General features: G+C 50.5%; 2 protein-coding genes and 1 long non-coding RNA gene across 3 annotated transcripts in view; 2 read left to right on the plus strand and 1 right to left on the minus strand.

Annotated features, from left to right (window-relative positions):
• The window catches only part of LOXL2 (lysyl oxidase like 2), a 133625-nt gene extending 119918 nt beyond the window's left edge, over positions 1–13707 (plus strand). The window contains exons 11-14 of the mRNA XM_051974225.1: positions 2126–2241; positions 4136–4272; positions 10536–10647; positions 11549–13707. Of these exons, the coding sequence (XP_051830185.1) occupies positions 2126–2241; positions 4136–4272; positions 10536–10647; positions 11549–11628 (445 nt within the window). The 3' untranslated portion in view covers positions 11629–13707. The remainder of the gene's footprint in view (positions 1–2125; positions 2242–4135; positions 4273–10535; positions 10648–11548) is intronic.
• A 4039-nt stretch (positions 13708–17746) lies between these two features.
• R3HCC1 (R3H domain and coiled-coil containing 1) overlaps positions 17747–23054 on the minus strand; it is a 45800-nt gene continuing 40492 nt past the window's right edge. The window contains exons 9-12 of the mRNA XM_051974226.1: positions 21883–22058; positions 21127–21197; positions 20948–21043; positions 17747–18079 (exon numbers count right to left, since the gene is read on the minus strand). Coding sequence (XP_051830186.1) covers positions 17946–18079; positions 20948–21043; positions 21127–21197; positions 21883–22058 — 477 coding nt within the window. The 3' untranslated portion in view covers positions 17747–17945. The remainder of the gene's footprint in view (positions 18080–20947; positions 21044–21126; positions 21198–21882; positions 22059–23054) is intronic.
• LOC127547356 (uncharacterized) lies at positions 18086–20941 on the plus strand. Its single transcript, XR_007950166.1, has 3 exons — positions 18086–19468; positions 19593–19757; positions 19820–20941. It is a non-coding gene; the product is annotated as an uncharacterized LOC127547356 (long non-coding RNA).

Raw genomic sequence — 23054 nt, forward strand, 5'->3', positions numbered from 1 at the left:
TGACTCACAGCTGAAAACCTTTGATGGCATCTTTTATTCGGTTCTTCTTCCACGTTCCTCTCACACCTTCTCACACTCACCCTTCCCTTGGCATTGCCCCGTGGGGGACACCCATCCCCGGTTCTTCAGACGCTGTTGTGTCCCGGGCCGTTGCCACTTAGCCAAATCCTGCTCCGATGAGACTTGGTGCCTTATTGGGGACCCAGAGTTCTCCAAGGTGACGCCAGTGGGCAAAGCCCAGGCCGGTTCTGTCCTGAGGAAGAGCCTTAAGGAGGGGCCCAGCCTGGCTATTCCCATGACCAGCAGCCTGGTTACTTGGGAATGAATTCACTGGCCTCGGGGACCTACGAAACAAAGGAAAATGCCAACTGGCCCCCTTGGCTGCTTCTCGGGGCAGAAGCCTGAAAACAGACCAGGAGCTTGAGCCGCTGGGTGAGGAGAGTCAGGAAGGTTCCTCTTCATGAGTTCAAATCTGGCTTCAGACATTTATTAGCTGTGTGACCCTGGACAAGACACTTAACCCTGTTTGCCTCATTTTATTTAATTGTAAAATGATCTGGAGAAGGAAACGGTGTAAACCATTCCACTCCCTTTGGCAAGAAAACTCCAAATGGAGTCACAGAGAGACAGACAGGACTAAAATGATTGAACAACAAGAAGAATATTCTTGAACTTGACTGTTTAAAATAGCCAAACATATAGAGGGATTCCCCCCAAAGGCTTACATAATTAATAGGGACAGATCCAGAACGTACAACTAAGAGAAACTCAAGCTTTTGCCAGGGCAGGGCCCTCGGATTGTGTTTCATCCTCGACTTCTAAGGTCACTGGCAGGGTGGTTTGCCCTCCCCACATTGGGCACCCTCACTCGGGCCAGAAACATGGATGAAAGGTCATGGTTGCAACTGTGGTGGCAGAGCTCAAATCTGGACCATCAAACTTTCCCAGGCAGCAAGGGAAGAGACAGGGCTGCCAGAAATCACCCTCCTTCAAGAGGTTTAGGAAAAAATGGCCTTTCCCCCTTCATCTGTTGTATTCATACTGAGCTTTCCAATGGACAGAGATCTTTCCAGACTTTATCTTTGTGCCTCCCCACAAACCGCCTGGGCAGCTGCATTGGCTACGGAATATTAGACCCATTTTACAGATAAGAAAAAAATAAGAGAAAGAAAATTACCTCTCTGGGGTCACACCACCAGTCAGGGGCAAGTAGCACTGGGACTGGAGCTCAGATTGCCGGGGTCCTGGGCTCTGAATCACAGGGAGACCTCAGTCAGGGGCCAGGTGGCTAACCCACAGCAGGACAGGACTCTTCTCTGTAGCATCTCTGACAAGAGGCGTTTCCAGTCCTTGCTCCGAGAGAGAGAGAGAGAGAGAGAGAGAGAGAGAGAGAGAGAGAGAGAGAGAGAGAGAGAAACAGAGAGAGAGAGAAACACAGAGAGAGAAACAGAGAGAGAGAGAAACACAGAGAGAGAAACAGAGAGAGACAGAGACAGAGACAGAGGCAGAGACAAAGAGACAGAGAGAAACAGAGAGACAGAGACAGAGGCAGAGGCAGAGACAGAGAGACAGACAGAGAGAAACAGAGAGAGAGAGAGAGAGAGAGACAGAGACAGAGACAGAAACAGAGAGAGAGACAGAGAGACAGAGAGAGACAGAGAGAGAGAGAGACAGAGAGAGAGAGAGACAGAGACAGAGACAGAGAGACAGAGACAGAGGCAGAGACAGAGAGACAGAGACAGACAGAGACAGAGATAGAGAGACAGAGAGACAGAGAGGGAGAGAGACAGAGAGAGAGACAGAGACAGACAGAGAGAGACAGAGACACGAGAGAGACGGAGAGAGAGAGAGAGAAAGAGACACACACACAGAGAGACAGAGAGAGACAGAGAGAGAGAGAGAGAGAGAGAGAGAGAGAGAGAGAGAGAGAGAGAGAGAAACACAGAGACAGAAACACAGAGTCAGAAACACAGAGACAGACTGACAGTGTGGCACAGTGCAGAGCTCTTGGCTCCAGCCCAAAGTGAGAGAGGTTGAACTCAAGGGCCTCTGCTGGTTGAGATGAAGGATCCTGTGGGATGCCTCGAGTATCAGCAAAAGCTGATTTTCTCCTTCTCTGTTCCAGGCACTACCACAGCATGGAGGTTTTTACCCACTATGACCTGCTGAACCTCAATGGGACCAAGGTGGCTGAAGGTCACAAAGCCAGCTTTTGCCTGGAGGACACCGAGTGTGAAGGAGGTGGGCTCCCTTCTGACCTTGGTGGGCAATGGGGAGAGCAGAAGGGCGTGGGAGCTCCCAGAAGGGGCAGGTCTGCTTTCTGGGTCCCAATTTCCCATAAGTACCAGGCCTAGGAGAACTTTCCCCACCTCTGCTTTGGTCTGTGCCAGGTGGGGGAGCTCAGTGGTCATTTACTCTAAGCTATACCTGACTGAGAATGTCTTCTATGATCCCCAGAGTGCTCATCCAGCCTCCATTTGAAGACCTGGGGTTAATAGGAACTCACTACCTACTTTCATGGCTCATTATCCATCAAATCCTCCCCTTTGCCTCTTCCTCTCATGGCCCCCAGGTCTGCCCTTTGGGGCCCAACTGTACAAATCTAACCCCCTTTCCATGAGAGAGGCCTTTAAAAAGCAAAGGGGGCCCCTAGATCTTCCCTTTTCAGGTTGAAAAATCCTAAGGGCAGAGAGTCAGTGACATTTGCCTTGGAAGAGAGCCCTCCTCCTGTATCTGCAGGGAAAACATGCGGAGGAAGGTTTAGACCGTCCATGGCGGGGGGAGGTCAGAGTTACAGAAAGGCCTTTATGGTCTGGACGGCGTGGAAAACTTTGGATGAAAACTAGCCCCAGGTGGGAGCTATGTCAGGAGGGGGCGGGGAGGATCATCACAAGTCCCTGGGGGCCTTAAGCCAAGGCCGGAGCACCGTGCTCAGGGGGATTCCGGATGCCACAGGCCGGTCAGCAACATTCGGGCACTCGGTCCGTGGACCATGTCTGCGGGGAGCCGCCTGAAGGCAGAGAAGCCTCGGTCACTGCTCTCGGGGTCTCTCGGTCTAGTTAGAGAAACATGTTCACACAATAAAGATAAACGGCAGGAAATGAGACGGATGGGAGAGCTGCGCCAAGCTCTACGGCCTCCGTGATGTGGCCTGGGCCGGCGTGGACCGGGACGGGAGGAGAGGAGGGCGGGATGGCCACGGGGGCAGGAAAGACCCTGTGAGGGATGTGGGATGGGGCCTGGGAAGATCAGGGGGATCTGGCTGTGCTGAAAACAGAGCGGGGACTGTTTACGCTATCTGACTCACATGGGGTATTAGCTGGTGAAACAGGGATATTCCAGCTAGTTTGCTTGTGTGTGCTGTGTGTGAGAGACAGAGACAGAGACAGAGACAGAGAGACAGAGAGAGAGAGAGAGACACAGAGAGAGAGAGAGGAGAGAGACAGAGAGACAGAGACAGAGAGAGAGAGAGAGAGAGACAGAGAGAGACAGAGAGAGACAGAGAGAGAGAGACAGAGAGACAGGGAGGAGATAGAGAAAAAGAGACAGAGACAGAGAGACCGACAGAGACAGAGACATACAGAGACAGAGAGAAAGTCAGAGACAAAGAGAGACAGAGAAAGAGAAACAAAGAAAAAGAGACAGACAGAGGGAAAGAGGGAAGAAGGAAGAGAGACAAAGACAAAAATATACACAGAGAGACACAAAGAAAAGTAGAGAGAAACAAACACAGAGAGAGAAAAAACAGAGAAACAGGAAGGGAGAGAGACAGAAAGAGAGGAAAGAAGAGAGAAATAGAGAGAGAGACAAACAGATAGGAAAACAGAAACACAGACAGAAAAACACACAGACAGGGAGGGAAAGAGAGAGACAGAGAGAAACAAAGGGAGAGAGGAACCAAAACACAGAGAGAAAGAAATGGAGAGACAGAAACAAAGACAAGAGAGAGATCAAGAGATGGAGAGAGAGACAGAGACAGACAGACAGACAGAGGGGGGCAGACACACACATACCGCATTTGGGAGGAGGGTCAGCCAGTCGGGAGGACTTTTAACATGGGGGGGCAGCATTTGTTGGCACAGAGCAGAGCTCTCTGGGAGAGACCCTCAGGCCCTGCTTCCCTGCCCTTTCTCAGAAATCCAGAAGAACTACGAGTGTGCCAACTTCGGCGAGCAGGGCATCACTCTGGGCTGCTGGGACATCTACCGCCACGACATCGACTGCCAGTGGGTGGACATCACGGACGTGGCCCCTGGGGACTACGTGTTCCAGGTACTGCTTGGGGAGCAGCTGCCCCAGCAGCCTCTGCCCGCGCCCTGCCCCACCTCCCCGGGGGCATAGCGCCCTATGAACGCCCCTGAGGCTGCTGGGGAGCGGGACGGGGCTGCCCTGCTTTCCCTCGCGCTGACGCAGCTCAGGGTCCTCCCTGCCCTCGGTCTTAGGGAATGGAGGGATCAGTTAAGTGACCTGTCCAGGGACACTCAGGGAGGGGGGGAGTCCCCAGCCCTCATGGCTCACCCGGTGTCAGACTCAAACAGAAGCCGGCAAAACGACCTCAAAAATCCCCACCGGACGCCATCTCTGGGCTGGACTTTTATTTATTTCCTTAAATTTTCCCCGTCCCGTTTCCGGCTGTTGGGGTGTCCCTGCTGTTGTCGGGGGCCCCAGTGACGCTCCTGCACTCACCGTGCCCTCTCTCACACGATCCTGTGACACAAAGGGAGGAATCCGTCTCTACCCTCCAGGAGTTTATAATCCACTTGTCGGGATAAATTACAGCCCAGACGAGTATAATCCAAGTGTTAGCTCCCAGCTGTGGCTGTGCCGTCACATCCGACTCCTTCTGATCCCCTCTGGGGATTTCGTGCAAAGACACTGGAGGGTTTTGCCGTTTCCTTCACTGCTTATTTTACTGATGGGGAAACTGAGGCAAAAAGGGCTGTGGGACTTGCCCAGGGTCACACAGCTGGAAAGTGTCTGAGGCTGGATTTGAACTCCCGGTTCTGTGTACCGTGGCGCCCCCAGCGGCCGTGGCGGTGTCAAACAGGAGCCTGGGGGAGGAGGGGTCCCTGGAGAAGTGGCCAGGCTGGTACTAAAGGAGCCCGGGAGCCGGCCCTTGGCTGAGCCCCGCCCCCACGGCGGCCCTGGGGTGCCTGTCTGCGGGCCAGGTGAGAAGCCTGGGGGCCGCCCCCCAAAGGCCGGGGCTCCGGAGAGGGCAAGGCCCGTGCTGGCCTGGGGGGGTCACCCCTGGAGCTGCTCCCCACAGCAGGAGCCCACAGCTCCCCATGGTCTCCCTGGCCTTTCTCCGCTCCGGCCCTGCCTCCCCTGGCCCGCACCCCCCCCCCCCAGCCCGTAGGTCTCACCACCCAGAGAAGTGACCGCGGGGGAGGGCCGGAGCGAGCCAGCCGGGCACCCGGGCAGCGCCCAGCCAGAACCGCAGACCGCAAGAGGGGGGAGGTGGCGAACGTCTGGGGGCCATTTCTCCAGCTAACGGACTGGCTTCGAGGCAGGCCGGCCTCCCCAGCCACAGCCCGGGCAACGGCGCTCCCAGGGCAGCCCCCCGAGAGCTTGAGGCAGCTTTGCCAAGGGACACAAGCCCGCCCGCCCCCCTCCCCTTCCCTGGGATAAAAGCAGGAGCGAGGGAAGCTCCGTGACAGTGTGCTCAGTCAGGGGAACAAGAGCACACAGACGTGGCCCGCTCCGGAGCCCGTCACCCTGCTCTAGAACCCGTCACCCTGCTCTAGAACCCGGCAGCAGATAGCATCCGGAACTGGGACTGGGCCGAGGCCCCGAGTCTGTCAGAGGTCTTTACAGTGTGTGTGTGTGTGTGTGTGTGTGTGTGTGTGTGTGTGTGTGCACTCACATGGGTGGAGAAAGAGACAGAGATACACACACAGAGACAGAGAGAGACAAAGAGGGAAAGACAGAGAGAGAGAGAGACAGAGAGACAAAGACAGGGACAGAGAGAGTGAAAGAGACAGAGAAAGAGATATACACACAGAGACAGAGACAAAGAGGGAAAGACAGAGAGAGAGAGAAAGAGAGACAGCGAAACAAAGAGACAGAGGCATAAGGCACCAAGCTGCTCAGCTGGAGGAAGGAAATCACAGGCAAGGCCTTATCCCTTGTTATATTTAACCCACAACTTCAGAGCTCAAATCCAGTTTTTTTACCTCTTATTTTACTAGTTGGGAAATTCTGGGCAGTCACTTGACTGCTACCAGACTTAGTTTCCTCATCTGTAAAATGGGAACATTAATAACACCGAACTCTCAAAGCTGTGAGGATCAGATGACAAACTACTTGGAAAACTAGACGAGCCTTACAAGTCCTGCAGAAGGAAGAGCCTTCGGGCCTTTGGGCTGAAGAGGCCCAGAACGGAAGGGACGCTCGGGACGAAGCAGCCCGGGGACTCACCTCCTGGCCCACGGTGTCTCCTCCCCAGCGTCACCGGGGGAGGCGGAGCCCAGCGGCCGGGGGAATGAGGGGCCCGGCGGCCCGGCTCCTCCCGGACACTTCCCCCTGGAGCGTGTGGTTATGGAGGCTGAGGAGGTGCCAGCTTATGAATGAATTAATATTCCAGAGTGACCTCAGCGGGCAGGTCCGTGCTGGAGCTTCCAGGGTAAATGCTGCGGTGTTCCAGGGGGACAAGGGGGGGGGCGATGCTGGAAAAACCGGGGAAGGAAAGAGGGCCATTCATAAGGAAGGGTGCCCGTGTCCCCCCCAAGGGCGTGGCCCGAGCACGGACACCCACTAGATGAGGACATGGAACCATCCCCGAAGGCTGGGCTGGCAGCGCCCGGCAGGAGGCCCGTCATCCCAGGCCAGGGAGGCAGAAGGGGGGCCCACGGGCAGCTCAGCCTCCGCTGGCCCTTCCAATATGGGCCCAGCGGCCCATCCTCAGGCTGGGGAGGGCCCGGCGGCCTTGGGAGAGGCTTCACGAGCCAGCCTGGGATGGACATCTCCCAGGCGACTTCGGGCTCCTTCCCAGCGAGCTGCGGGCTGACGTGCCCCTCGGCCTGGGGCGGGGGAGCGTGGTCGGGAACCCTCTGGCTGATTTTTCCACTCGCAGGACTCAGCTTTTAATGATGATGATGAGTATCTCATGCTTTTGATAATAATAATAATAAAAAATAGACATCTAGGGAATTTCCTCACCCGGGAATTCCTTATGATAACAAAATCACAAATTTCGCCATTAATATTACTCATCCTCATTATTATTACCATTCTTAATCTTATTTTAGTTCAGGATTTTTCCATCATTGTGAGCTCCTTGAGGACAAGAACCCTGAATTATATATAATCAGCCCGGTGATTGATACAGTCCCTGGCACACATTAGGCACTTAATAAATGCTTATTGACTAGTAGCTTCCTGATGAAAAAATTCCTGCTCAGAGAAGATCAACAGCTAACAGAGGCTAAAAAAGCAGCCAGGGCAGAGGTCAGGGCCCAGGGCAGAGGTCAGGGGCCAGAGCAGAGGTCAGGGGCCAGGCCAGGGTCACACGGCCAGTAGGTGTAAGCATTGGGGCCTGGACACCGGCCTAAGGACTCCCAAGCCAACCTTCTACAGCACTTGCATCACCCGGCCTCCCATTGCCGTCATCGTTCTTTAAGAAATCACAGCCCTTTCCCCGTCCTGGAGTGATGGAACAATCTTTCTCCGTGTCTCTGCCTCTGTGTCCGTATCTATGCGTGTGTGTGTCTCTCTCATTTTCTGGAGAACACCTGCTACACACCGTGTCTGGCCCCCGGGGCCCTCCGACGCCCTTCTGCTCTAATAGAGAAGTGGACAAGTCTTCGGTTCTGCAGTCCTTTTTAGAAAAGAATAAAAGCTTTTTAATTTTGTTTTTTTTCCAAATACACACAAAGATAGTTTTCAGCATCCATCCTTGCAAAACCTTGTGGTCCAAATTTTTCTCCCTCCCTCCCCAAGACAGAAAGTAATTCAATCTAGGTTAAACACATGCAGTTTTCTAAATATATTTCCACATATATTGTGTTTCAGAACTTACTTTCAAGAGGAAACTTTTTAAAATGAATAGAAAAATTAGCAAAAAAAGAGAGAAAAAGAAGGAAGGGAGGGAGGGAGGGAAGAAAGAAGGCAGAGGGAAGGAAGGAGGAAGGAAGAAGAAAGAAAGGAAGGAAGGAAGGGATGGAGGAAGGAAGAAAGGGAAGGAGAAAGGAAGGAAGGAAGAAAGGAAGGAAGGAAGGAAGGAAGGAAGGAAGAAAGGAAGGAAGGAAGGGAAATAGTAAGGAAGGAAAGAAGGAAGGAATGAAGGATGGAAGGGAAGGAGGAAGGAAGGAAGGGAAATAGGAAGGAAGGAATGAAGGATGAATGGATGGAAGGATGGAAGGGAAGGAGGAAGGAAGGAAGGAAGGAAGGAAGGATCTCTTTGGGCTTCTAATCACTGCTACACAGATTATACACAATTGAATGGCTCTTGGGACACAGTTCTGATGATTCACTCTGGGATTTAAAGCCCCATGGTACCTTAAAGGTTACCTAGCCTAACCTCTTTTTATACATGAAAAAACTGATACTCAAAGCATTTGTCTGCCATTATATTGCTAGTCATCAGAAGAACAGGGATTCAGTATGGTGCAGAAGAAAGTTCAAATCCTGCCATTGCCAGTTGCCTACGTGACTTAACTGAACCTCAGTTTCCTCATCTGTAAATTGAGAAAATCAGATTAAATTACCTCTGGGATCCTTTCAGATCCTGTTCTGTCATCCTATATGTAACATTATACAAGCAGCTTAACTCCCCAGGCCTGTTTCCTTTTTTGTAATAATAGTTTTTAAAATAACATTTTATTTCCCCCCCAATTACATGTTAAAATAAGTCAACATTTTTGTTTTAAGATTTGAGTTAGAAATTCTATCCCTTTCTCCTTCTCTCCCCTCCTGCTCCCTGAGACATCATGCAATCTTATACAAGCCAGACACAAGCAATCATATGCACATATGCAAAAGATGATTTTCAGATGAAGAAATTAAAGCCATTTCTAATTTTATGAAAAAATCCTCTAAATTACTATTGCTCAGAGAAATACAAAATAAGACAACTCTAAGATACCACTATACACCTCTCAGATTGACTAAGATGACAGGAAAAGATGATAGATGTTGGAAGGGATGTGGGAAAAGTGGAACACTAATACATTGTTGGTGACGTTGTAAGCTGACATAACTATTCCTGAAAGCAGTTTGGAACTATGCTCAAAGGGCTAAAAAACTGTGTATACCCTTTGATCCGGCAGTGTTTCTATTGGGCTTACATCCCAAAGAAATCATAAAAAGGGGGAAAAGATCCAATGTTTGTGGCAGCCCTCTTTGTAGTGGCAAAAAACTGGAAACTTGAGTGGCTGCCCATCAGTTGGAGAATGGCTAAATAAGTGATGGTATATGAGTGTTATGGAATTGTATTGTTCTGTAAGAAATAATCAGCAGCTTAACAATGGGGTGATTCAAGGAAATTCCAATAGACTTGATGGAATAGACATGTGATCCACTTGGAGACTGAGTGTGGATGGAAACATAGTATTTTCACCTTTTTTTGTTGTGTGTTTATTTGGGTTATTGTTTTTCTCATTTTTTTTTCTCTATTGAGTTTCCTTGTGTAGCATGATGAAGGTGGAAATATGTTTAGAATTGCCATATTTAATCTATATTGTATTACATGCTGTTCAGGAGAGGGAGAAAAATTTGTAATACAAGGTTTTGCAAGAGTGAATGTTGAAAACTATCTTTGCTTGGATTTTGAAAAATAAAAGGCTAATGTTTTAAGAAAGAAAAGGAAAAAAAGAAATGATGAATAAGCTGATTTCAGAAAAACCTGGAAAGACTTACATGAACTAAGTGACGTGAGCAAAACCAGAAGAACATTGTATACAGTATTAGCAACATTGTGTGATAAACTAGGATAGAAATCATAAAAAGAAATCATAAAATCATCGTAGCAATACGATGATCTTAGACAATTCCAAAAGACTCATGATGGAAAATGCCATCTGCGTTCAGAAAGAGAACTATGGAGACTGAATGTGGATCAAAGCATCCTGTTTTCATCTTATTGTTTGTTTATTTGTTTGCTTTTTCTTGTGGTTTTTTCCCCTTTTTGGTCTGATTTTTCTTTCCCAAGATGACAAATATGGAAATATATTTTGGAAGGTTTTTTTTTTTTTTTTTTAAAGTACATTGTGATGTCTTTCGGGCCCAGTGATCTTTGGGACAAATCCAGTGTATTCAAATGCATATCCCAGGATATAGTGGACCAAAGTCCCAAAGGCAATTGGCATCATAGTCAATAGATAGCTGGGCTGGAATCAGGAAAGTCTGAGTTTGGGAAGGACCGCAGAATCTGATTCCCCGTTCTTGTTTTCTAAAGGGTAGAAATTCCCCAGGGAAAGGAAGGAACTCCCCAAAGTCACCCAGCTCTTTAAGTGTCAGAACCAGAGCTGACGGACCTTACGACCCTCCCATTCAGTCAATTCCTTGACTTGATTTCCCACCTACCTCTTCCTCTGCAGATCATCATTAACCCCAACTACGAAGTGGCTGAGTCAGATTACACAAACAATGTCATGAAATGCCGGACTCGCTATGACGGGCACCGTATCTGGATGTACAACTGCCACATAGGTGAGTGCGGAGGCGGAGTGGAGACATGAGGGAATCCAGGTCCTTGGAGCTCCTTCCCCATTTCCTTCCCATTCCCTGAGAAGCCTCCTGTCCTCCCTTAGGGTTTCTCCTAGGAACTTAGTGTCTTCCTTTTCTCTCTCTCTCTCTCGGAGGCCCTTGTACACCATCTTCTTCCTTAGGACCCCATCTCCTCCTGGGGCCTGAGCAGCTTCCTTATCTCTCTCTAGAATGCTCTTGCCCCCATCTTTTCCCCCAAGGCCCCATCTCCTTCTGGAGCCTGAGCATCCTCCTTCCTTATTCTGAGATACGAGCACAGCCCGTCTCCTTCCTCGGGGAGCCAGTGGCCACTTGGTGAGCTCAGGCCAGGGGCCAAGCTCCCCTCCTGGGATGGGGAAGGAAGCTGTGGACACCGGGCCTGGGCTGAGGCCACATTTTCACGCCCAGCCTCGCCTGGCAGAAGGAGGGCATGCAGAGCTGAGTCCAGAGCTATTTAAAGGAATGGGCAGAGGCCACCCAACTCAGCGTTCTGTGACCACAAAATTGTAGGAGCTCAGTTTAACAACCAGTTTGGTGCATGTTGTCTGGCCCACTTGGCATCTTTGTGTGTCAGACTCTCTTTCTGACATGAACTGAGGAGTGGGGTGCTAGTACTCAACAGCCTTCCTTTCTAGGGTTGATTCAATTCCATGGAACAAGCATTTATTAAACACCAACTGTGTAGCAATGCACCTTTCTTCTCATTTTCTTCCCCACACTCTTCCTCTTTCAGACACTTATGTAATCTTTCTCTTTGGCATGCCTAAAAGATTTTCTGGGGAGAGGAGAGAAGAGATGGGCTTTGTCCTTCTCAAATCAATCATCGCTGTCTTCCCTTACCCTCCTCTCCTCCCACCCCCAACAGGTGGCTCCTACAGTGAAGAAACGGAGAACAAATTTAATCACTTCAGAGGACTCACAAATAACCTGCTCCCCACTCAGTGAAGATTCAGCCTTGGACCTCCTGGACCCCCTGCTCTAGGGTCTCACTGCACTGGTCTCCCTGGGACCTTCCCTAACCACTGCACAGCACAGCTCGGATGGATCCTCTATGCTCCTTCCCTGACTCCCTGACAAAAGCCTTGGGCTCCTGCCGTGGGGCCCACAACCTGACTTGGCCTGGTCTTGTAGGTTCTAGACTTAGAAGAAACCCTACAGATCTAGCCAGCCCTCTCATTTTACAAGTGAGGCCCAGAGAGGACAAGATGCATGCCCAAGATCATACAGCCCATGTTCTAACCCAGTCCTTTCCACTAAATCCTTTCCTCCTGCCCAAAATATAAATGATGTTTGAACCCTTTTATTCTCCTCTCCCTCCCTCAGTACATAGGAGTTAGGGGGACACAACAGGGCATAGTATTGGGGGGTCAGCAGGGATCAATGCAGGGGGAAAATGGTGACCCTGACCAAGTGAGCTGATCCTGACCAAGAGCCTTAGGTCTGCTGCTATCCACTCAGGATAGAAATCCTGCTGACCAAAGCTGGGAGGGATGCCTATCTGAGGAACCCAGGGTCTCATCTTTTTTGAGACTTTTGTGACTCCAGATGCTCCCTGCCTCTCCTCCCTTGAGTGATAGAGATTAGCAATCTTATGGGACAGCCTCCAGGTCCCCAGGATCATGGTTTGAAGCTTTAGTTCAAAGCCAGGATTAGTTCCCACCCCTAGTAGCCTTCCCTTCCCCAGCTAGCCATCCTTTGGTGGAAATCCATCAAGAGAGTGTGCAGCCTAATTTCCATTAGCCCATTCCAAAGCATCATCTTAATCACCAAGTCTCCATGCTGCTATATCCCCAGTCATCCCATGCTACAAATTTAGCTAAGCAATATAGATCTGTGTCTTCAGTTCCAAAACCGAACCTGTATGGGGCTCCATTTGCAAATCACCATCCAGGACTGGGGAATTCCTTCCCCATTGCAATCCACACAGCCCAGAACTGTGTATATATTTCAGAAAACCCCTGGTGGTGTATTCACTGAAAAAGTTTGCCCTTCTTTCTCAAGTCAGAGGCTGTGTCAGGTTCCCCACGAATCCTCCAAAGTCTAGTTGATTTCACTTAGCATTAACTAGTTCTCTATTTCCTAGTTGATTTCACTCAGGCTACTCCTCCAAAGTCTGGTTGATTTCACCCAGTCTAGTGTGTTACAAAGTCTATCTGATTTCACTCGGCACTGACTAGTGCTCCAAAGTCTGGTTGATTTTACCTATGCTAGTGTTACAAAGTCTGGTTAATTTCACCCACTCTAGTGTTACAAAGTCTAGCTGATTTCACCCAGCACTAACTGGTGCTCCAAAGTCTGGTTAATTTCACCCAGGCTAGTGTTACAAAATCTGGTTAATTTCACCCAGTCTAGTGTTACAAAATCTGGTTGATTTCACCCAGGCTAGTGTTACAAAGTCTGGTTGATTTCACCCAGGCTAGTGTTACAAAGTCTAGCTGATTTCACTCAGCACTAATTAGTGCTCCAAAATCTGGTTGATTTCCCCCAAACTAGTTCTCTAAAAGCCTGGTTGGTTTCACCTAGCACTAACTAGTCCTCCAGACTAGTTAATTTGGCCCAGGCTAGTTCCCTAGTTTAGTTGATTTCGATCCAGTAACCGCTCACTCTACTCAGCCTTCTGCCTCTCCCACCACTTGCTGGTGTTACCTGTACATATTTCTGATCAGGAGACTGGGAGAGCATGTGCTTTTTTTTTTTAATTTTATTTTAAGGATACCAATTTTACATTGTATTTGCATGTTATGTCCAAAACCAAATGTAATGATATTTAATGTGGTCATCTGGGCCCTCGGAAGCACAACCATGCAGAAGAAACCAAAAGCAAACCCACCTGTGTAAGTGCCGTTGCCGCTACCACCATCACAACCACCCCCACCATCATCCCCCTGGGCTGACCTGAATGATTGGTGCTATAAACAAATTCCTGGGTGGGAGGACACTCACCGGGTGCTGCGGGTCACCACAGATGTTTACATATACTTGAATCACAGGTGTTGGTTCCCGGAATAAAAGGTTATTATTATATGCAACGTGTGTGGTTCCATTGGGTAGCATGTGTGACCAAGTGCACGTATCATCACTTCTACCAGCCCTACTCTTTTCATAAAATCACAGAGTTAGCCACCCGATTGCTTTAGACTCCTCCTCTGTAGCATACCCAGATATCATTCAGCCTTTGCTTGGAAGGTCTCCAGGAAGGATGAGCTCACCCACAAAATGCCATTTACCCACTAGGGCACCCATGACATCAGAATCTTAGGGCTCGAGGTTTTTTTTCTGGAAATAAGTTTCCCTCTGGTTCAAAATCCTGTGATCTTATAGCTTTTCCCCTCTGCAGTCAGCACACAGTAGGTCCTTCATGTTTGCTACATGAATGAATCTCAGAGCTGGAAACCATCTAGTCCAACCCCTGCCTGAAAAATAATCCCCTCCAGAAGATCCTGCCTCTGCCACATGTTGTGTGATCTTGGGCCTCAGTTTCCCCATCTGTAAAATGAGGGATGAGTTGGTCTCTGAGCTGGAAAGCTCTAGAGCTAGGCTCCTATGTAGGATTCTGAGTTGTCAGGGAGCCCATCACTGCCCCAGCAAACTTTTTTCACTTCAGGATAGCTCTCACTGTTCAGAAGTCCTCCCTGACATCAAGCCCAAACAAGCCTTATTTCTATCGGCCCACATTGGGACTGGCTCAGCTCTGTGGGGTCGAGCAGAGAATGATTTATCTCTCCTCCACATGACAGTTCTGGTGACATGAGCTCTCATGCCCCCAAGTACTGTGTACTAAGCTCTGTGCTGGTGGCTGGGGACACAGACATAGCCATCCATACTCTTAAGTTTACATTCTAATGGATGTCATGGCCCCCCAGGAAGGAGAGTGAGAGTTTCCCATGGGCCTCATGGGAAAGAGGGTATCTTCTGGTATAAAGCCTTTCCTCATTTGGCAAAAAGGGAAACTGAGACCCAGGTAAATCAGTGAATGACGAGATCTGAGAGGGCATTGAAAGGCCAATTTCCTAACTCCACTAGTGCTCTTTCCCTTAGGCATTACTGACTCCCACTTCCTGGTCAAGCAATAGGAGATAGTGGAAAGAAAATCTACTCTGAAGTCCCAGGATTAGGGACTGTCTCTGACACATGTGACATTGGATAAGCGCCTTCTACTCTTAGTGTCTCAATCTCTACAAAATGATGGAGATCAACTTTATGGCCTCCAAGGTCCCTTCCAGCTATGCATCTGTCGCTCCTCAGATGGACTCTGAAGGTCTCCGCAGAGATCGGTGCTTCTCGGCACAGTGTCTGGCACATAGTAGATCCTTAATACATTTTTACTCTTTGATCTGTTATTAAGACCACTGGAATCAGAAGCAGGTGGTAATAAACCAGCCACACTGTGTCCAAGTCTCCTTTGTGACCAGTCACCCCAGGAGAATGTCTCTGTGCAAACCCAAATGACTTCTAGGATGTCGAACCCAAGACCTCAGCCTCAGTTGAAAATACGTGCATCTCAGCAAACAAGAGAACCAGTTTTTGAGGATTAGGGTCCTCCACCATCCCTCAGAACTCCCAACTCTCTTTTATTTTTCTTGGAGTCTCTATTTTCAGGACTTACGCTGATTGTAACATGTTACCAACAAAACCAAAGAGTGTGCACAAACATGGCATCCAGACTGGGTGCTTTGAGGTCCCCTCCCACTCTCGATTCTATTTTGTATGATCCTTATGTATGGTGATAAGGCAGTTACAGTGAGATAACAGAGCAGAGTCCCAAAGCATCCCTGGTCTATTTCAATAGATTAATGGTGCCATTTAATCTCCTCTAAACCCTTTCCAAACAATGGACCCATCATACTGGAAACTACTGGAGGCTTCCAGTGTTTCATGAGTAGATGGGAGGCAATGTGATGTAAAGCTGAGCTGACTAGAGACCACTCTGTCACTGATTCTCCGGGATCTTGGGCGTCATCTCCCTGGACCTCATTTTCTCACCTGTGAAAATAAAGGCATTAGATGCCCAATTCTAAGCCTACATTTCCATTGGTCCTGCTGCTTTCGGCACGAGTGGCCCATCTCCCTTTTCTTTAAATACTTTTTCTCGATAACTTGGTTTTTTCATCATCCTCTTTCCTCCCCTTCCCAGAATGCCATTGACTATAATCAATGCCATTGACTAATCTTCAAACACATAAATAACATTAAGATTATAATGTTATCAGGTTATCACTAGTCATCAAATAATCTTGTCTAAATGTATACATTGGAGAACAACATGAAGTTAAGATTCTGTTATTCTTAAAAATAAATGTAAAAATAAAATACCCCCCAAAAAGTTTGTGTTATTCTTTAGCAGCATCTGTCATAGTATAAAGAGCTGACATCACGTGCACAGTTCCATACCCATAGTCCTCCACATCTGCAAAGGGGACAGGGGAAGGGTTTTTTTTTTTTTTTCCAATCTTACAGGTCACAAGCCATTTCTTAGACCTAACCCTAATATGGGTCATCATGGGTAATATATTGCCATCTACTTTTCCCTTCTAAGCATCACTCCACTGTCTGGTTTGTATGTAGTGGGTGCTTAATATTTAACTGACTTTTGAGTTATTCAGGGTTTTCTTTGGGAGATGGTGTTCTGCGATCCATGCCATAGGGCAACAGCAGGAAATTACTGACTTAAAGATATGATTTTGTGGTCACAGAGCAGCTTGGGTTTACTGGAAGAGCTGTTTAAGATACCATGTGTTATTATGCCTACCACTATGCATGGTGGGTCAGAATTAGAAAGCTGGGAAGAGCCATCCCTTGTCAAGTGAAATTTGTCACCTCCCAGCACATCGTGCACAGAGCCCTGGGCTTGGATTCAGGAACACTTGGATTCAAATCCTGCCTGACACTTGCTAGCTGGGATACCTTGGGCCGTTTGCCTCAGTTTCCCTATCTGAATGGGATGGGCTATCAAGCGATTTTATGGTTTTTATGTTAATAGACGTAAGGATGATACTATTTAGATTTGTTGGAGTTCCTTATTTTCCAGGGAAATCTGACCGTAGAGCTGATGTGCTGCAACAGGAAGCTATCAAACCACCTGACCTGTTAATCTCTGCCCTTGTGACTTACAAGTGAACGGAACCTGGTGCCGCGCTTCTATTCCCGCCCTGTTCTTAATTCTGGGGCCCGCTGAATTATCACAAGGCTCAATGACTCTGAGGACTTGAGATACTCGGAGCAACGTTTTAAGCACCTTAATGATTTCAATGATTTCGAGACTGGAACCCAAGAACGCCTCGGTTGTGGCCCAGCTGGGGGACTGACTTAAGATCTAAGAGTGCCGGTGTTGGGGTCTAGCTGGGGGACTGACTTAAGATCTAAGAACGCTGGTGTTGGGGCCCAGCTGGGGGAGGGATCCAGCCGGCTTTTTGTGGATTTCTCCCTTCCCCTGCCTGAAGCAGGCGAGCCCTTCTCGGGACTTGGCTTGCAAGCAGTTTTTCTCCCTCTGAAATTCTGCCTTGCAGGAGGGACTCGCCTATCTCTGGTCTGCTGTGTTTGGCCGGGCTATTCACAGGCTGGGCTGGTCCAGATTCAGTTGAAACTCCCTCTGTCATGGATGTCGCTGTCACCCTAACTAGCCGGGGGTTAGAGGGCGGGAAGGGGCTTCCCCCTCACTAGACACGCTCAGGACTTAGGGTTGGATGCTGCTAATTCCTGTTTTCCATGGGGAATATTCCCACCTGGATGTTCCACTTTAAGCAGGACCCCAAGGAGACCCCTTCCCCCCCTCCCCAGGCCAATAGTCGCCGTGTGATGGATCCACTCGCAGGCAGAAAGAGAAAGGCCCCTGGATTAAGGCTTGGCTATGAAAGGAAACTCGTTCAGGGAAGGGACAGGAGAGCCCAGGACAGGCCCGTTATGGGCACAAACACTCCAGGCCAAGGCACAGCCCCCCTCCTCAGGTCTCTCCTTGAGCCATCAGCAGGGCCCCGGCCAGGACCGGCGGACAGCACCCCCTGGTGGCTTGCGGGAGGATGGTCCATTTATCCGGATGAGGGGAGCACCAAGGAATACACGTTGGTTTAACTTTCATCCAGTCCACTTTTTATTTTCTTCTCAACATCTAAAAATATACTCGAGGCCCCCAGGCTTGGACCGGGGCTGGCGACCTCTCGGTGATGGTGTTGGCTGGAGCTGGTCCTTGGGCCCGGTCTAAGGGGGGCCAGCCCCCAGAGTCCTGGAAACCGGGCCGAGGCCGCTCCGCCGGCGAGCACGGCGACTCAAGGCTGGGCGGCGGGGGGCTCGCCCTTTGTCTGTTCTTTGTACTTCCTCTGGAGGCCCAGGGCCCGGGCCACCAGCCTCCGGGCCACGGCTGTGCTGGTCTGGGGCCGTTCCTTGGCCAAACGCAGGAGCTCTGAAAGCCAACAGGGACAGCAGCGTCTTGGAGCGGGCTGGACGGGGAGCCCGGCCTGATTCCCAGCCGTGTGAGAACCCTGGGGGGCCTCCTATGGAGGTCCCGACTCTCTGACTCCGAGCCTGATCCGCCCTGCCCGAGGGGAATAAAACCCTTCTCTCTCTCAATTTCCCTGCTTGTAAAATGGGGGGGGGGCTTTAAAAACAGTTATTCATAAATATCACACATTTCCCCCCTAAAGCCCCCTTTGTTCCTTGTTTCCCTGGCCCGAGGCACAGCGCCTGACATATAAATGCTCAGTAAAGGTCGTCGAGGACGGTCATTCCCCCTTTACAGGCAAGGACTCGGGGTCTTCGGCCACAGAGTCACATCCCCAAGCCCCCACAGCTCAGCGAGATCTGAAGCCTGGCTGTTCCCCTCCCCTCCCCCCCCCCCCCCGGGCTGGCGGTGAGGGTCACGTCTCTGGAACAGCGGGATGACTTCCAGGATCCCCCCCCCCAGGCCTGGCCCTGGGATCGCCCCATTTTGCCCCTTTCTCTCATCCTCAGCTTACCAGAGAATTTCTAACCGAGCGGCCATCAGGAGGAGAGAAACGGGGTGACCTCCAAGGAGGCCCGCTCGGGGGCCCCCGTCCTCCTCCTGCAGCCCCAGAGAACACGCAGCTCCCACAGGATCCCGGGCCTCAGAGCCCGAAGGGACCCAGCGGTCATCCAGCCAGCTACGGCCAAATGACCACACGGCTGGCAACCGAAGCGAATCCTCACACCGCAAACCCAGCCCCCATCCGCCTAAATGACGGCTCAACGCTGCCCGGGGCCTTCGAGGCACCACCCGGTGCAGGGAGCCGGGGGCTGGGCCTGGAGTTGGGAAAACCTGAATTCGAACCTAGCCTTACCAGCTGGGTGATGGACAAGTCACTTGGCTACTGTCTGCCTCAGTTTCCTTATCTGTAAAAGGGATAAAAATAGCACCCACCTCCCAGGATTGTTGTATCAAATGAGATACTTATCACAGTGCTGGCATACAGTAGGCTCTTAATAAATGTTTGTTTCACATGAGATATTTATAAAGCACTTATAATGCCGGCATATAGTAGGTGCTTAATAAATGTTTGTTTCATGTGAGATATTTATAAAGCACTTATAATGCCGGCATATAGTAGGTGCTTAATAAATGTTTGTTTCATGTGAGATATTTATAAAGCACTTATAATGCTGGCATATAGTAGGTGCTTAATAAATGTTTGTTTCATGTGAGATATTTATAAAGCACTTATAATGCCGGCATATAGTAGGTGCTTAATAAATGTTTGTTTCATGTGAGATATTTATAAAGCACTTATAATGCCGGCATATAGTAGGTGCTTAATAAATGTTTGTTTCATGTGAGGTATTTATAAAGCACTTATAATGCTGGCATATAGTAGGTGCTTAATAAATGTTTCATGTGAGATATTTATAAAGCACTTATAATGCTGGCATATAGTAGGTGCTTAATGTTTGTTTCATGTGAGATATTTATAAAGCACTTATAATGCTGGCATATAGTAGGTGCTTAATAAATGTTTCATGTGAGATATTTATAAAGCACTTATAATGCTGGCATATAGTAGGTGCTTAATAAATGTTTGTTTCATGTGAGATATTTATAAAGCACTTATAATGCTGGCATATAGTAGGTGCTTAATAAATGTTTCATGTGAGATATTTATAAAGCACTTATAATGCTGGCATATAGTAGGTGCTTAATAAATGTTTCAAGTGAGAAAATATTTGTTGAGCACTTATCATAGTGCTGGCAAACAGTAGGTGCTTAATGTTTGTTTCCTCCTCTCTGCAATATGACTCCTGCCCACTTTTATCACATCCCCCCATCCCGTAAGAGGCCGTAGGGTGGACAGGATGCTGATTGTGGGGTCAGGTAGAGCCGCATTCAAATCCTGCTCCCGCTAACTTATAGTTGTGTGACCCTAGGTAAGTCACTTGACCACTAAGACCCTGCTTTCCCCCTTGTAAAGTGAAGGCACTGGACTTGAGGGTCCCAGAGTTCTTTCTTGGTCTAAATCTACGCTCCTCTGAACAAATCCCTGGTTCCGTCACTCAGTATCTCTGTGCCTCGATTTCCTTATCTGTAAAAGGAGGGTCCTGCCGTGGGGGTCCCTGTCTTCAGTGGCTCTTGCTCAGAACCACAGTGACCGCCCAGCAGGGAAACGCCATCTCCAAGGAGGTGGCCGCCCCCTCCTCCCCCCGACCATCACTGCAGGAGGTGGGGGGCTTGTCCCAGGTCTCGCCCAAACCCGCCTGCCCCACCACACACAGTGGGGGCTGAAGGAGGAACGGGTGGATGGAAGGAGGGAGAGGGGCTAGCTGGAGTCCCTTCTGGCACCTGATGGACACTCTCTCACTCGGTCCCCGACAACCCCGAGAGCTCCCACAATAACCCATCATCCCCACATGAGCAAACTGAGGCAGACGGAGGCCGAGTGACCCTCGGGGGAGCCAGGGTCCGAGGGCCGGCCTCAGGCTGCATCAGGACCCCCGACCTCCTCCACGCGCTCATCGCTGCCTGGAGCTCGGGAACGCATTCTCTGGGCATGGTTACCGGGCCGGTTCTTGGTGCTGGGGACCAGACCCAGAATCCAGCGGGCGGGGGCCGGGCGAGGCTAAGCCGAGGGGAGAAGGAGGGCTCCGGGGGTCGTGGGCTGGGCGGATTGGCCGGGATCTCTGCCCCGGCCCCCCCAGCGCCGGCTGCCGGAGCGGAGGGGCGCCTCCTTTGTCCCGGGCTCCCCGCAGACCGAGGGCCGCAGAGGCGGGCGGGGAGCAGCCCTCCCCACCGCCCGTCCCCCCAGCCCGAGGTCTCCTTGCTTACTTGGACGCTGGAGGGCTTTGAACTTGGACTGTTTGGTTCCCTGAGTGAGGGGACGGATCTTTAATGTCGGGAAATCCCTGGTCAAGGCTTCGTTGGCTGCGGGGAGAGAGCACGGCGGGGTCAGCGAGCCCCTCACCCGGCCCGCGAGGCGGGAGCCACCCCACGCGAAGGCCCGTTACCTAATGCCAGGCAGGGAAAGACGCCCAGAGCGTGAGTGTCGTCCACCCACTGGATCTTGAAGCCCTTCTCCCTGTGGGCAAAGAAGCCGAGGTAAGAAAACACAACGGGCCAAAGGCTCCTCCTGAAACTTCCCTCCCCATCCCCAGCGAACCCATTCCCTGCCGTGTGACTCCAAACATCACTTAATTGCTCAGAGCCTCAGTTTCCTCATCTGTAAACTGGGGTTAGTACCATCTCCCGGGCTGATGTGAGGGACAGAAGAGACTGTTGGCAAAGGGCTTCGCAAGCCTTAAATAACGACAAAGATGGGAATCACTGCTCTTATCGTGGGAGGGATCGGACTCGGCTGGAGGGTACGTGAGAGGTCATCGGCTCTGAGCCCAAAAACCGTCCAAAGATCAGACCTGAGCTGGCAGGGAGCACGGGAGAGGGGTCACCTCCAGCCCATCTCCCTCGTTCTACAGATGGGGAAACTGAGGCAGGGACCTCCAAGTCAGTACGTCCAGCCCGCCTTTAGAGGTGACGAAACTAAGACAAATGGCGTCTGTCCCAGTCCCAGCAGAGGCAGCGTCTAAGCCCAGGCCCCCTCACCTCCTAGCCCCGAAGCCCAGCCCTGCCCGTCCGTCTCCCACAGAGCTGGCCAGCTTCGCCCTGGGCATGCTGGGACGGAGGGAGCGCGTCTGGGCTCCGGGGGCCGGGGCTCGCCCCCCGCTCCTGTTCTCTCTGCCCCCCGCGCCCCCCGCCCGGCCACTCACTGAAACTCCGCGAACACCTCCAGAAGGTCCTCCGTCTTCAGGGACGGCTCGAACCCATAGATTTCCACCACGTGGCCAAAGCCGTTCTCCCCCCACGACAGCTCGTCCTCTAGGTAGCAGCTGTCCAAGTGGATCTTCTCAATCTGAATCTCCCGGTCCACCAGGTTATCCAGGATCTGGGAACGGAGCAGAGGGGAGAGGCTTTGGGGACCCCCCGGCCCAAGGGGCCAGCGGAGCTGAGCAGGGGGTGTCTGGGGGAACCGCGAGAGCCGCCGACGGGGAGTCGGGGGCAGGGGGGGAGCTTGGTTCTGTCCGTGAGCAGCTGAATGTGTGTGTGTGTGAGTGTGAATGTTTGTGAGTGTGTGTGAGTGAGTGTGTGTGAGTGTGTGAGTGCGTGTGTGTGTGAGAGTGTGTGTGTGTTTGTGAGTGTGTGAGAGTGAGAGTGTGTGAGTGTGTGTGAGAGTATGTGTGAGTGTGTGTGTGTGAGTGTGTGTGAGTGAGTGTGTGTGTGAGAGTGTGTGAGAGTGTGTGTGAGTGTGTGTGTTTGTGAGTGTGTGAGTGAGTGTGTGTGAGTGCGTGTGTGTGTGAGTGTGTGTGTTTGTGAGTGTGTGAGTGAGTATGTGTGAGTGCGTGTGTGTGTGAGTGTGTGTGTTTGTGAGTGTGAGTGTGTGTGAGTGTGAGTGTGTGTGAGTGTGTGTGTGAGAGTGTGTGTGTGAGTGTGAGTGTGTGTGAGTGTGTGAGTGCGTGTGTGTGAGAGAGTGTGTGTGTTTGTGAGTGTGAGTGTGTGAGTGTGTGTGTGAGAGTGTGTGTGAGTGTGTGTGTGAGTGTGTGTGTGAGAGTGCATGTGTGAGTGAGAGTGTGTGTTTGTGAGTGTGAGTGTGTGTGAGTGTGTGTGTGTGAGTGCGTGTGTGTGTGAGAGAGTGTGTGTGTGTTTGTGAGTGTGTGAGAGTGAGAGTATGTGAGTGTGTGTGAGAGTGTGTGTGAGTGTGTGTGTGTGAGTGTGAGTGTGTGTGAGTGTGTGTGTGAGAGTGTGTGTGAGTGAGAGTGTGTGTGTGAGAGTGTGTGTGAGTGTGAATGTTTGTGAGTGTGTGTGAGTGTGTGAGTGCGTGTGTGTGTGAGTGTGTGTGTTTGTGAGTGTGAGTGTGTGTGTGTGTGTGAGAGTGTGTGTGTGA

This window comes from Antechinus flavipes, chromosome 2 (genome assembly GCF_016432865.1).
Source record: "Antechinus flavipes isolate AdamAnt ecotype Samford, QLD, Australia chromosome 2, AdamAnt_v2, whole genome shotgun sequence".
Lineage (NCBI taxonomy): Eukaryota > Metazoa > Chordata > Mammalia > Dasyuromorphia > Dasyuridae > Antechinus > Antechinus flavipes.